Below are 13,414 nucleotides of genomic sequence, written 5' to 3'. Positions count from 1 at the left end.
AGATTCACTGTGTTCTACAATCTTAACACATTATTTGGGGAATTTTGTTTGAACTACAGGAAGTGCATTCTGATATGTCGATCTGCGCTGCCTGTGGTAGACAGGGACTGTGGCCAAGCTAGTTAACTGTGGTCCTGTTCCCTGTGCTGCTCATGTGTACTGCAGTGGAGAGCACCAGACTGCAGAATCAGTCAGCATGTACAAGAAACTGAGCCCCACCTACTGATTTGCAGATGACTTAGTGCATTGTTTAGAAATTGATGTTCAGATTCTCCATATTGTACAGGCAACCCTAACTGTAGCTGTTCAAGTAATGGAATTTCACCTGTACAGTATTCACAAATCATTGTGCAACAATTTGAACTATAGAATAAAATTGCTACCCATGGAATTAATGTGAAAAAAGGTAAATAAATAAACTCAATCCTTTTTATCAATTTGTGTGTCTTCAGGAATATGTAATGACACAGGTTCATGTTATGGAAAATCACCATACAGACTGTTTTCTAGGAATGTACTCCACCTAATCTCTCTCCTCCACCCACCCTCATAATGCGGAGGTTATTGGTAAAAGCAAATTGCTGCAGGCACTGAAAACCTGAAATAAAACAACAGCGAATGACCAAAATACTTGGCAAGTCAGGCAGCATTTATGGAGAGAGAAACAAGGGTCAGCTTTTCTGGTTGATATCTTTTGTTAACCCTTGTTCCTTCCTTCACAGATACTAGATAACTTGTTAAGTAGTTACATAATTTTATCTGTTTGTATTTCAAAGTATTTATGTTGCTTCCCAAATATTATGTAGCAACTTGTGTTTTCTCAGAAAGGATACTCAGCAAGGAGTCCAAAATCTTCAACTACCAACGTAACTTTTCAGAAATGTGCCGAGGTAAGCTGCTTCTTCGAGTGTGAACCCTCTTGCATTCTAGAGGCTGATGGAGGTAACAGCTTTATATTTGCAGGATCCTGATTAAAATGTTCATGAATTAATTAGTTTTAATGAGGAAAATACTAGAATTCCAGCTGAAGTGATATCAATGTGTTTTTATTGTGTGAGATCATTGGCCTGGCCCCATCTTGTTCTGGACAGTCTGTTACCAGAGCAGCTTTCCACCGTGGGTTAGATACCAGCAGCACAGTGGCTACCTTAACTCCAGCTGCTATCTTAGTCATTGGCTTTGACAACAGGTGAAGCCCTGCTTCCAATCTCCCAGCTTCCAAAACTGTTGCTTAGATTGAAGTTTATTAATGCCAAAAGCAAACTGAGGAAATCTGCAGCTGGAAATCCAAGTAACACACACAAAGTGCTGGAGGAACTCAGCAGGCCAGGCAGCATCTATGGAAAAGAGTACAGTCGATGTTTCAGGAGGACTCAGAAGCACCTAGGAACCTTTTTTTAAAAAAAAAAATCAAAGATAGAAAAATTTTAAAAAATACTAAATAATTGAAATAGAGAGAAGCATTCTCATATAAACAAATGCAATTAAATTAAGTAAATTAAATCAAATGAAAATGTCCACTTCTGTTCTCCAGATCTATTTCTTTGCACTAGTTTCAGTGGGATCTGAGAATAGGGACGTCCGCAGAAGTTAGCTCGCCTGTAAATTTTGGTGGAGTGCGCTGCAACAGAACTGCCAGAAAAAGCCCATGCCAGTGCTGGTCTCTGGGAGTCCCATTGAATAGCACAGGCAAGTCCTGGCAGAACTCTAATGCTTCAGTGAAATGTCTTCCATAATGAGAGGTGTGAGTATAGTCAACTCAGGCAAATTAGTTGGAATTGGATTTGGGATGGATTTATTGTTGTCACTTGTACTGCGATACAGTGAAAAGTTTTCCTTGCATACTGCTCATACAGAATCAGATCATTACTGATGTAGAGCAAGGTAGAACAATAACACTGCAGTATAAAGTGTAACAGTCAGTGCAGTGCAAGTAGACAATAAAGAGCAAGATCATAACAAGGTAGATTGTGATGACTAGAGAACTATTTAATAGCTTTATAACAGCAGGATCGAAGCGTCTGTTGTAACATGAACAAAGTCACTGGAGTGACTCTGAAAGTATTGGGCATGTGATTGTTTTAACAAAAACAAGCAGCAGGCATTATACTGAGACACTCTTGGAGGAAGAGGCCTCCTGACTCAATATTACATGATGTTTTTATATGCTAATGATCAAAGGTAACACCTGGGCAATTCTGTAGTTATTTCTACAATGCTTCCTTTGAATTACGTATCATTTTTGCACACCTCCATCTTTGCTCCCACACTCCAGAAACCCAGAATGAATGTTAACCGGCATGGTCTGGTTTGCAATCAACTCCTGTCTACAGCTTCAGGGCTGCATTTTAAATTTAATCCTACAATCTACGTTCATGCCTGAAGATTGGTTGCTGGTGAAGTTAATATTTGCTATACACCCTAACTCCAGAATGCACCCTAACAACGTCCTTGAGCGAGTGCTCTGTGCTGTCAGGCTTTTCTATATTCAACCCAATGGAACAGGGGAGAAGAGAAAATGTCCAGGGTGGGTGGGGTCTTCGATTATGCTCACTGCTTTACTGAGACAGAAGAGACAGAGACCATGCAGGGGAGGCTGTTTTCTGTGACGTGTTAAGCTGTGTCCATAACTCTCTGCAGCTTCACGCAATCATGACAGATCCCTTGCCGCACCAAGCTGTGATCCATCCAGATAGGATGCTTTCTATAGTACATCAATAACAATTGGTAAGGGTCAAAGTAGCACCTTAGCCACCTGGGGAAGTAGAGGCACTGATGAGCTATCTTAGCTGTGATATCTATGGGGTTGGACCAGGACAAGCTATTGGTGACATACTGCCCTAGGAACATGAAGCTGTCGCCACCCCCCCTCAACCTCATCATCATTAATGCAGCCAGAAGCATGTGCATTGCCCCCTGCCTGGTCAATGACCAGCTGTTTTATGGTCTTGACACCATATTACTAAGCCTTCATGAACTCCCACTCATCATTATTTGAGATACAGTCCATACTGATGGTATCGTCTGTAAACCTGTAGCTGGACTTAGAGCAGAATTTGATAGAGTCGGGGGCTAAGGGCCCAACTTTGTGGAGCATCAGTGTTTAGAATGATTGTGTTGGTGGTGTTACTGCCTGTTTCTACTATTGGTGAACTACCAGATGCTAGGATGGAACACTGGAATCAGGGAAAGAACCAAAAGCGGTGAAGACAAAGATTTACCAGTGAAATTGTTCAATATCGCTGTTGTCCTCACATGCTGAAACAGTTGTTGGACGTGCTGCATGATATTTGGTCGGGAAGGGAAATTTATGACCAGAAACCATTTGCTGATAGTGATTCAGCTTATCACTATCTGGTTAAGAAATGTGTATACTCAGAGCTGGCTCTATTCTGTTCATGCATTTGAAATAATAATATTAAGTACTTTATTGATCCTGCATGGGAAATTCTTTCGTTACAGCAGTACCATTGGAAAAAAACACACTTAACAGTGTGGAGACTGAACTAATAATTACAGAATAATAATTACCAATGTGCAATATAAGTATAAATACAATGTACAAAATAATAAAACAGACTATTGTACTATGATGTGTGTTCTCCTGTTGCACAGAGATGAACTGTTGTATATGCTTATTACATTTGGTAGGAAAGATTTTCTGTAATGATCCTTGTGACAATGGAACTTAACAAGTCTGTTCCAAAGAGTGTTCAGCTGCTTGTTCAGTAGGTCATGGAGAGGATGTGCCAGATTGTCCATAATGGATAACAGTTTGTTAAGTGACCTCGTCTCTACCACTAACTCAGAAGAGTCATATTTACAAGATTTTCAGTTATATATAGGAAGTATGCAGCTTAGGAGTGTTGTGGAGAGTATGTGCCTCTAACTAAGGTTCTATCAGACTGGAGTATGTGCACGTGAGGAATATTGAATTCAACAGTAAAGAAGATATCAAGAGGCTTGTTGCTCATTAGCATGGTTGGCAACCTCATTTGAAAGATTAGATCAGTAAAACAAGTTACCACTGAACATTGTATACAGGAATTGTGCTTTAAATCACTCAAACAGAGAAGCAAGCAGGATGGAGTATATTTAATAGTTCTGCTTCTAAATTTGGAGTGCAAAATTGCAGCTATAAGAGCCAAAGTTGGTTTCTACTGCCCTCTAGTGTCCTATCTACCCATATGCAAGTATATTAGATTTGTGACCAATTACTCCCAAGCAGCTTGAGTTGTACCCAACACATATGTAAAGATGGTAGACTGAAGCGTCTGTATGGTGGCCTGAGATCAGAGTCAAATATCTCTCATTCAAATAATACAGCAAATGCTTGGGCTGTCCTTGCACTCCATTATGTCAGTGTGCCTGGCAGTGAGAGCGAGCCAGTATTTGTGAAGATAACATATATAAATTGGTCTTTTTGAGGCTGGAAGGATGTTACAAGTGGAGTGTCCTTACGATTATTTCCTGACCCTCAATTATTTATGATCTCCTTATTAGTAATCTGGAAGAAAAATTAGAGTGTAAGCTATCAAAATTTACTGATAAAAAGGGATGGGGGGGGGGGGGGTACCTTGCACTGGATATTGGACATAGAGAGGATGAGGGATTGGGTGAAATCTTGCCAAATAAGCTTTATCTATAAAAGTGTGAGGTTATGAATTGAATTGACTTTATTTCTTACATCCTTCACATACATGAGGAGTAAAAATCTTTGTTATATCTCCATCTAAATGTGCAATCATAGTAATTTATAATAGATAGAACAGTCAATGTAATATAGGGTACACTTAAATCAGTGTGAGTTCATCAGTCTGATGGCCTGGTGGAAGAAGCTGTCCTAGAGCCTGTTGGTCCTGGCTTTTATGTTGTGGTACCTCTTCCTGGATGGTAGCAGCTGGAATAGATTGTGGTTGGGATGATTTGGGTCCCCAATGATCCTATGGGCTTTTTTAACACAGCTGTCCTTGTAAATGTCCTGAATTATGGGAAGTTCACAACTACAGATACACTGGGCTGTCTGCACCACTCTCTGCAGAGTCCTGTGATTAAGGAAGGTACAGTTCCCATACCAGGCAGTGATGCAGCCAGTCAGGATGCTCTCAATTGTACCCCTGTAGAAAGTTCATAGGATTTGGGGGCCCATACCAAACTTCCTCAACCGTCTGAGGTGTAGATGCCGAGGAACTTAAAGCTGTTTTCCCTCTCAACCCCAGATCCATTGATGTCAATGGGGTTAACCCGTCTCCATTCCTCCTGTAATCCACAACCAGCTCCTTTGTTTTTGCGACATTGAGGGAGAGGTTGTTTCTTGACAAAACTGTGTCAGGGTGATGACTTCTTCCCTGTAGGCCACCTCGTTATTGTTTTATATAAGGCCAATCAATGTAGTGTTGCAGCAAATTTAATTAGCAGATTGGAGCTGTGGGTGGTGACACAATCATGGGTGTACAGGGAGTAAAGGAGGGGACTCAGTATGCAAACCTGAGGGGCTCCTATATTGAGAGTCAGATGGTTGGAGGTTGAGGGAGCCCATTCTTACCAGCTGCTGGTGATCTGACAGGAAGTCCAGGATTCAGCTGCACAAGGCTGAGGTCTCTGAGCTTCTTGTTGAACCAGGATGGAACTATGGTGTTGAATGCTGAACTGTAGTCGAAGAACATCATTCTCTCTTAAGCATCCTTCTTCTCCAGATGTGTAAGGACGGTATGTAGAGCAGTGGCTATTGCGTCATCTGTCAATTGGTTGTGTCGGTAGGTGAATTGTAGGAGGTCCAGTTTGAGTGGTAGTAAGCTGCAGATGTAATCCTTGACCAGCCTGTCAAGGCATTTGCTTGTTATTGAGGTGATTGCGACAGGATGCCGGTCGTTCAGGCACGCTACCTTGGTCTTTTTTGGTACAGGAACCATGGTGGATAATTTGAAGCAGGAGAGCCCCCTACACTGGGAGTTTGAGGAATCTAAAGGTAGATTATTATCTAAATGGAGAAAGAATACAGATGAGAACAGTACTGAAGAATCTAGTTGATCTTGTGCATGGATCACAAAAGGTTAGCAGGTAAGTACAGAAAGAAGTTAGGAAGGAAAATGGCAAATTGGCCTTTATTGCAAAAGGGCTGGAGTTCAGAAATAGGGAAGCGTTGTTATGAGAGTACTGGGGAAACAACACCTGGAATATTATGCACATTTTTGGTCTCCTAAAAAAAAAAGGATATACTGGTACTGGAAGAAATTCCAACTAGGCTAATTTCTAGGATGACAGGGTTGTTCTGCTACTAGAACCAAAAACAATTTGATTTTTATTATATAAGGTTCATAACAATAAGGGATGATATCACAGAAACAGAAGATCCTTAGTGGACATGAAAGTATGGATGTTCAGAAGTTTCCACTAGTGGCAGAATCTTAAACAAATGGACTTAGTTATAACTATACATATGTAGTTACAATAGTTTCTTTTGAAACTGAAACCATAGAGCCATAGAGCAGTACAGCATGGATTCAGGCCCTTTGGCCGAATGATTTCATGCTAACCCCAGTGTCCAGACAGCCAATTTCCAATTTCCAGCATTCGGGCTGTAGCACACTAAACCCTGCTGCTTCATGTACCTATCAAAGTGCTTCTTAAATATACTGTTGTACTGCCTCAACTACTTCCTTATTCCATATACTCAACAACCTCTATGTAAAATATAAATGTTTCCTCTTATGTCCCTTTGAAATCTTTCCCCTCTCACCATAAATCTTATGTCCCTAGTTTTGGACTCCCCTCCCCTGGGGTGAAAACTTTTATTATCTACCTTATCAGTGCCTCTTGTGACTTTAAGCAGTTCTGTAAGGACACCCTTTACTCTCTTGTATTCCAAGGAATAAAGACCAAGCAAAGGCAACCTCTCCCTATAACTCAGGGTCCTCTAGTCCGGGCAACATCCTGCACATGTTCCATTTAACCACATCCTTCATGTAGTAGGGTGACCGGAACTTCAATTCCAAGTGCAGCCCCAGCAGTGATTTATACAATGCAACGTAATGTGGCAGCTCATATACTCAGTACCCAAACTGATAAAGGCCCATGTAGTAAATGCCTTCTTCACCACCCTGTCTACCTGTCTACTGCTTTCAATGAACTGTACTCTCCTCCTAGGTCCCGCTTCCATTACACTTCCTAGTAACAGGGAGGAATTGAAAGGTATGCAGAGACAACTAAAGGGGAAGATCAAGAAGGCTAAAGAGGAATGCAGGAGAGAGCTGGAGAACAAGCCTACGCAGAGTAGCACACGGGAGGGGTGGAGAGGCATTAAGAACATCACTTGCTTGTCAGCTTGGCTGTAGAACCTTGGAATGCAGCCAGAAATGGGCTAATGAATTAAACCAATTCTTCAATAGGTTTGAAATTGCCCTCCTGTACACATCCTCCTCAGTACACCAGTCCAGGTGCTGAGGCACCTAATGCTCCCTCAGCACCAATGCTTCCCCTCCTCCCTCCTACCCTCTCCAATTCAACACGTAGATGAACAACACGGCTCCCTTCCTGTTTACCATAAACACCTTGGACTTTCGATACAACACTCAGTCATGTCATCTGCAGAAATTCTCTGATGTCTCTGCAATAGTTGGGTGTATAAAGGGAGGATGGACGAGTGATAACTGGGCCCTGGTGGAGGACTTTGTCAAACGGTGCAAGCTGAATCATCTGTAGCTCAACATCAGTCAGACAAAGGAGATGGTGATGGACTTTAGGAAGACTAAGCCTGCACTGCTCCCTGTTACTATGATGGTGAGGACGTGGATGTGTCGACGACCTACAGGTACCTGGGGGTGCACCTGGATGACAGACTTGAGTGGAGCACCAACACAGAGACTGTGTAAAAGTAGGGCCAGAGTTGCCTCTACTTACTGAGGAGACAGGTTCTTTGGAATATGCAGGCCTCTCCTTCACATGTTCTGCAATCTGTTGTCACTAGCACTATCTCCTATCTCATGGTGTACTGGGGTAATGACATCAACATGGGCGATGCCAACAGGCTTAATAAACTGATTATAAAGGCTGGCTCTGTTATAGGAGGCTAACTGGACACACTGAAGCTGTGGTAGAACAAAGGACCCTGTGTAAAATTCTGGCCATTCTGGATAATGTATCTCACCCTCTGTATGCTACCTTGGCTGAACAGAGGAGCACTCTTAGTAATAGATTAAGACAATGGTGCTGCTCCAAAGAGCACTATGTGAGGTCATTCTTACCCTTGGCCATTAGGCTCTATAATGAGTCAACCTATAGCCGGGGAAGTAATGACCCTCTCCTCTTAGACTGTTTCAGGTAACTTAATATATTATTCTTTCTATTTCTCTTCTAATATTTATATATTTGTGCATTTGTAATGCTACTGTGACACAGTAATTTCCTTAATTTTAATAATGTGGGCTGCCTTAATGACTATCGCATTGACAGTGGTGAAATGCTTTGAGAGGTTGGTTATGAGTAGACTGAACTCCTGCCTCAGCAAGGACCTGGACCCGTTGTGATTTGCCTATCGTCACAATAGGTCATGGTAGATGCAATCTCATTTCATTTTTCTATCTTTTTATTGATTTTCCAGTAAAAAAAATATACAAATCAGAGGAGAAGTTTTAGCAAACAGATAATACAAAAGACGTATAAACAGCAAAAAAAGTATATATTGTCAAAATCAGATAAGTATATTGTTACGCTGTTATATATATATATAATATAATCAAGAAACCACACTCCTCTTAACAAATCGTAAAAAAAGATCGGAAATTTTATTTAATAAAAGGAAAAAACCCACTAAACTAAACTGAAACAAAAAAAAAGAAAAGAAAGATTGGGCAGTCCATTTGAGGATAAAATTAGAAGAAAGAGAGAAAACATCCTTCCAGTCACTTCTGAACCTTCGCAGATAAGGAAAGATTTTCCCTAAAGAAAATAAAGAAAAATAAATAGATAAAAAAATAAATTAAATCACATGAAAATATTGAATAAAGGGTCACCAGACTTGCTCAAAATTAAAGGATGTATCAAACGTCTGGCTTCTAATTTTCTCCAAACTTAAACATGACATAATGGAGGATAGCCAAATAGGCGGATTAGAGTCTTTCCATTATAACAAGATAGCTCTCCTAGCCAGTAAAGTTGAAAAGGCTATCACATGTTGAGCGGAAGCAGAAACTCTACCTGCTTCCTCTGGAATAATCCCAAAAATTGCTGTAAGTGAATTGAGTTGAATATCCACATCTATAACTTTGGGTAGTATTCTAAACACATCCCTCCAAAAATTATTCAAGCTTACACAGGACCAAAACATGTGAGTTAGAGTAGCCACTTCTGCATTACATCTGTCACAAATAGGGCTTATATTAGGAAAAACATGCGCCAATTTATCTTTTGATATATGGGCCCTGTGTGCTATCTTAAACTGAATTAGGGAATGATGTGCAAAGATAGATGAATTATTGGCTAGATAATAAATTTTACTCCATTGATCATCTGAAAGTGAATGTTGAAGTTCTATTTCCCAAGTACGTTGAACCCTATCATCAGGCGACATGCGAACATTCATTAACTGTTTATAAATGATAACTATTAATCGTTTTTGAAATAGTTTAAGCTGAAAAATAGCATAAGACAATTTTGAAGGGTAGACCAAGGGATAATTTGGTAGAAAATCAAGTAAAAAATTCCTAACCTGTAAGTATCTAAAAAAATGTGTACTAGAGATGTCATATTTATCCATTAACTGTAAAAAAGACATTAAACAATCCTGTAAAAACAAATCTAAAAAAAGTTTTTATTCCCTTAGTTTTCCATGTTAAAAAAGCCTTATCCAGAGTTGATGGTTTAAAAAAAAAATTAGAATAGATATTACTAGAGAGTAGAAAATTATTTAATTCAAAAAATCTACAAAACTGAAACCAGGTTTTTAAAGTATGTTTAACAATAGGGTTGAGAGCTTGTCTACCTATTCTGGAGAGCGAAAACGGAAGAGGAGCTCCTAATAAAGAAGCTAAAGAAAACCCCGATACTGAATTTTCCTCCAACTGTAACCATGAAGGGCGATCCTGGTTGTCTATATCATAAATCCAAAAAGTAATATAACAAATATTAATTGCCCAATAATAAAATCTAAAGTTTGGTAAGACCAGTCCTCCATCTTTTTTTTGGTTTTTGCAATAAAAGTTTATTCAGTCTAGAGCTTTTGTTATTCCAAACGTAAGACAAAATCATAGAATCTATTTTATCAAAAAATGTTTTCGGAACAAAAGACGGAACTGCTTGAAATATATATAAAAATTTCAGTAAAATAACCATTTTTATAGCATTTATTCGAACAATCAATGACATCGACATACATGACCATTTAGAAAGCGCTTGTTGAGTATATTCAATTAGAGGGGAGAAATTACACTTATATAGGTCTTTAAAATTTTTAGTAATTTTGATACCTAGGTAAGTGAAATGGTTTTTAGCAATATTAAAAGGTATTTGATCATAATAATCACAATAGTTATTAATAGAAAATAATTCACTTTTATGTAAATTGAGTTTATATCCAGATAAAATACTAAATTCCATATAGATAGCATAAAAGGAATAGATTTCCTGACATCTGAAATGTAAACTAATAAATCATCCGCGTATAACGAAACCTTATGTAATTTATCCCCTCTCTCAATACCCTGCACAGAATTATAATCCCTAAGAGCGATAGCAAGTGGTTCTAAGACCAAATTAAATAATAAAGGACTAAGAGGACAACCCTGACGGGTTCCTCTATATAATCTAAAATAAGGAGAATTTTGATTATTAGCTATTACTGCAGCCACCGGGGCATGATAAATCAATTTAATCCAGGAAATAAATCCCGGGCCAAAATTAAACTTCTTCAAAACCTAAAACAAATAAGACCACTCCACCCTATCAAAGGCTTTCTCTGCATCCAGCGATACAATACATTCAGATTCTTTGACTGAGGGAGAATAAATGATATTTAACAATCTTCAAATATTAAAATGTGAGTACCTATTTTTAATAAATCCTGTTTGATCATTTGTGATAACACTAGGCAAAGTATTCTCATCTATTAGCTAGAATCTTAGAATTTTAAAATCTACATTCAATAAAGAAATAGGTCTATAGGATACACGTTCCAGTGGGTCTTTTCCTTTTTTAGGAATCAATGAAATTAACGCCTCCTAAAAAGATTTTGGAAGGTTCCCAGAGGATATAGAATTGGTAAATGTTTGATGAAGATGTGGTATAAGCATTTCATGAAAAGTCTTGTAAAATTCTACTGTATAACTATCAGGTCGAGGAGCTTTCCCTAATTGCATAGATGATATAGCCTTGGCTATCTCCTCTTGTTTAATAGGTGCATCTAATATATCAACATCTTGAGTCAAACGTGTATCTAAAAAAAGTAATCAATTCGAGAATACTTATGATGAACGTGTGAGAAAAAAGAGAAATCTTTGTCATTGGGGTGTTTATATCTCCAGGTATTGACCAGGCCATATTCTAATAAAAAAGAATTAATACACACCGCCGCTTTATTGGGAAGCGATGGATTGGTTGATGACCTGTCAATCGCCGGATTTAAACAACAATTAAAGTCACCACCTATGATGAACTTATATTCATTCAAATTCGGTAACTCAGAAAAAAGTTTCTTAAAGAAATCAGAATTATCTACATTAGGTGCATATACACACACAAGAGCTACCTTTTGCTCGCATAATAAACCAGTAACAATTAAGTATCTTCCAATCAAATCAGTAATAGTATTAAAGTGTACAAAAGGGATTTTGGGGCTAAGAAAGATAGATAATTATTTTATTATTGGACAACGAATGGTACAAAGGTCTTTTCCAAAATTGGAAAAATCTGTCCTCATCCTGTTTCCGTATATGATTTTATTGTGCAAAAATAATATCTGCATTAATTTTTAATTTCTTAAAAATCTTTTTACACTTAATGGGGTGATTCACACCATTCCAATTCCAAGATATTATATTAATTTTATTAACATCCATGTTTAAGATTTGATTTAATATTATATAAAAGAAATGTTACGCAAGCACAGATTAAATCAAAAGGCACGGATACAACTAGAAGGAGTGAGGTATTTACAAGAAAAAAATCCATCAAAAGAACTGCCCAATCGAGAAAAAAACCTACTCTAAAAGCTCCCTCCCCCCCCAAAAAGTGAGAAAAACAGTGGCCAATAGGCTGGCCCCATGCTAAACTAATAACCCTTGACCCTATTCTCCATTTTGCAGCTATGTATATTGTTAGAGCAAAAATCCCACCCAAAATAGCCATAATAAAAGGAACAAACAAAATTCAACTACTACAATGTTATGTCTGACAGTAATAAAAACATAATTGGCAATGGTCATCTTAAAATCAGCTAAAGTATCTTAATCTCATATTCAAAAAAGAATAAATCCGAGCAAATAATATTACAAAGTTCATTCTCTCAAAAAAGAAAAAAATAAATGAGTATATATATATATATATATATATATATATATATATAAAACAAGCATAAACCTATATTAGTATTAAAGCAAACAAAAGAAATAAAAAGATTAATGCACGACAGGTCCTGTGCAGACCATTAGAGTATAATACTATAAAAGTTCCCTACAAAACAATGATGTATCTACTAATTATTAATAGGTAAAAAAAAGTTTAATCAGCTACGTCCCATACCAGAGACTAAAAAAGTATAGAATAAACTTAACTCAGAAGATCCATAAACATCTCGTACAACAAAATACTTCAGAATTACCTATTGAGTAATCGGGTTAACTTTAAGATTTTATTCAGTAATTGGTTTAACTTTAAGATTTTTAATGTACTCCCATCCCTCCCAGGGAGAGTAGATTCTCAGTGACTGAGACCTTTCAGGAAAAATTATCAGCCGTGCTGGATAATGAAAGGAGGGGTATAAATCTAATTTATACATTTCACTCATGACTTCTCGGTATTTCCTTTTTTCGGCAAAGATCTCGGGGATAATTTTCGACTATACGTACTTCTGTCGATTTAAAGATTATATTTCGCTTTATTCTGGCTTCTCGAAGTATGGCTTCTTTAGTTGTATAATAATGCAGACAAAGTAAAATTGGTCGAGGATGTAATTCAGATGAACGCCGAGAAAATGGAATTCTATGGACTCTATCAATTAAGGAGCTAGCTTCCAGGGTCTCACTAAAAAGTGAGTACAACATATCTGAGAAGAATTTTAACAGATCACCAGCTTCAGTATTTTCAGGCAGTCCTAGAATACGCAAATTCCTTCAACGCCCTCTACTATCTAAATCAACCGTTTTCTTCTTCATTTTAGATAGTTCGGAGGTAATTTCATTGATTTTCTTTTCCATGGAAGGTA

General features: G+C 38.0%; 1 protein-coding gene across 2 annotated transcripts in view; it reads left to right on the top strand.

The window, feature by feature from the left end:
- Positions 1–13,414, top strand: part of LOC140726363 (limbin-like) — a 212,798-nt gene that overhangs the window by 13,573 nt on the left and 185,811 nt on the right. For both annotated transcript variants that reach the window (XM_073042642.1, XM_073042641.1), the window contains exon 4: positions 825–890. In XM_073042642.1, coding sequence (XP_072898743.1) covers positions 825–890 — 66 coding nt within the window. The remainder of the gene's footprint in view (positions 1–824; positions 891–13,414) is intronic.

This window comes from Hemitrygon akajei, chromosome 4 (genome assembly GCF_048418815.1).
Source record: "Hemitrygon akajei chromosome 4, sHemAka1.3, whole genome shotgun sequence".
In the NCBI taxonomy this organism is placed as follows: Eukaryota; Metazoa; Chordata; class Chondrichthyes; order Myliobatiformes; family Dasyatidae; genus Hemitrygon; species Hemitrygon akajei.
The sequence above is the reverse complement of the archived record's forward strand: the minus strand, read 5'-3'. Positions and strand labels throughout refer to the sequence as shown.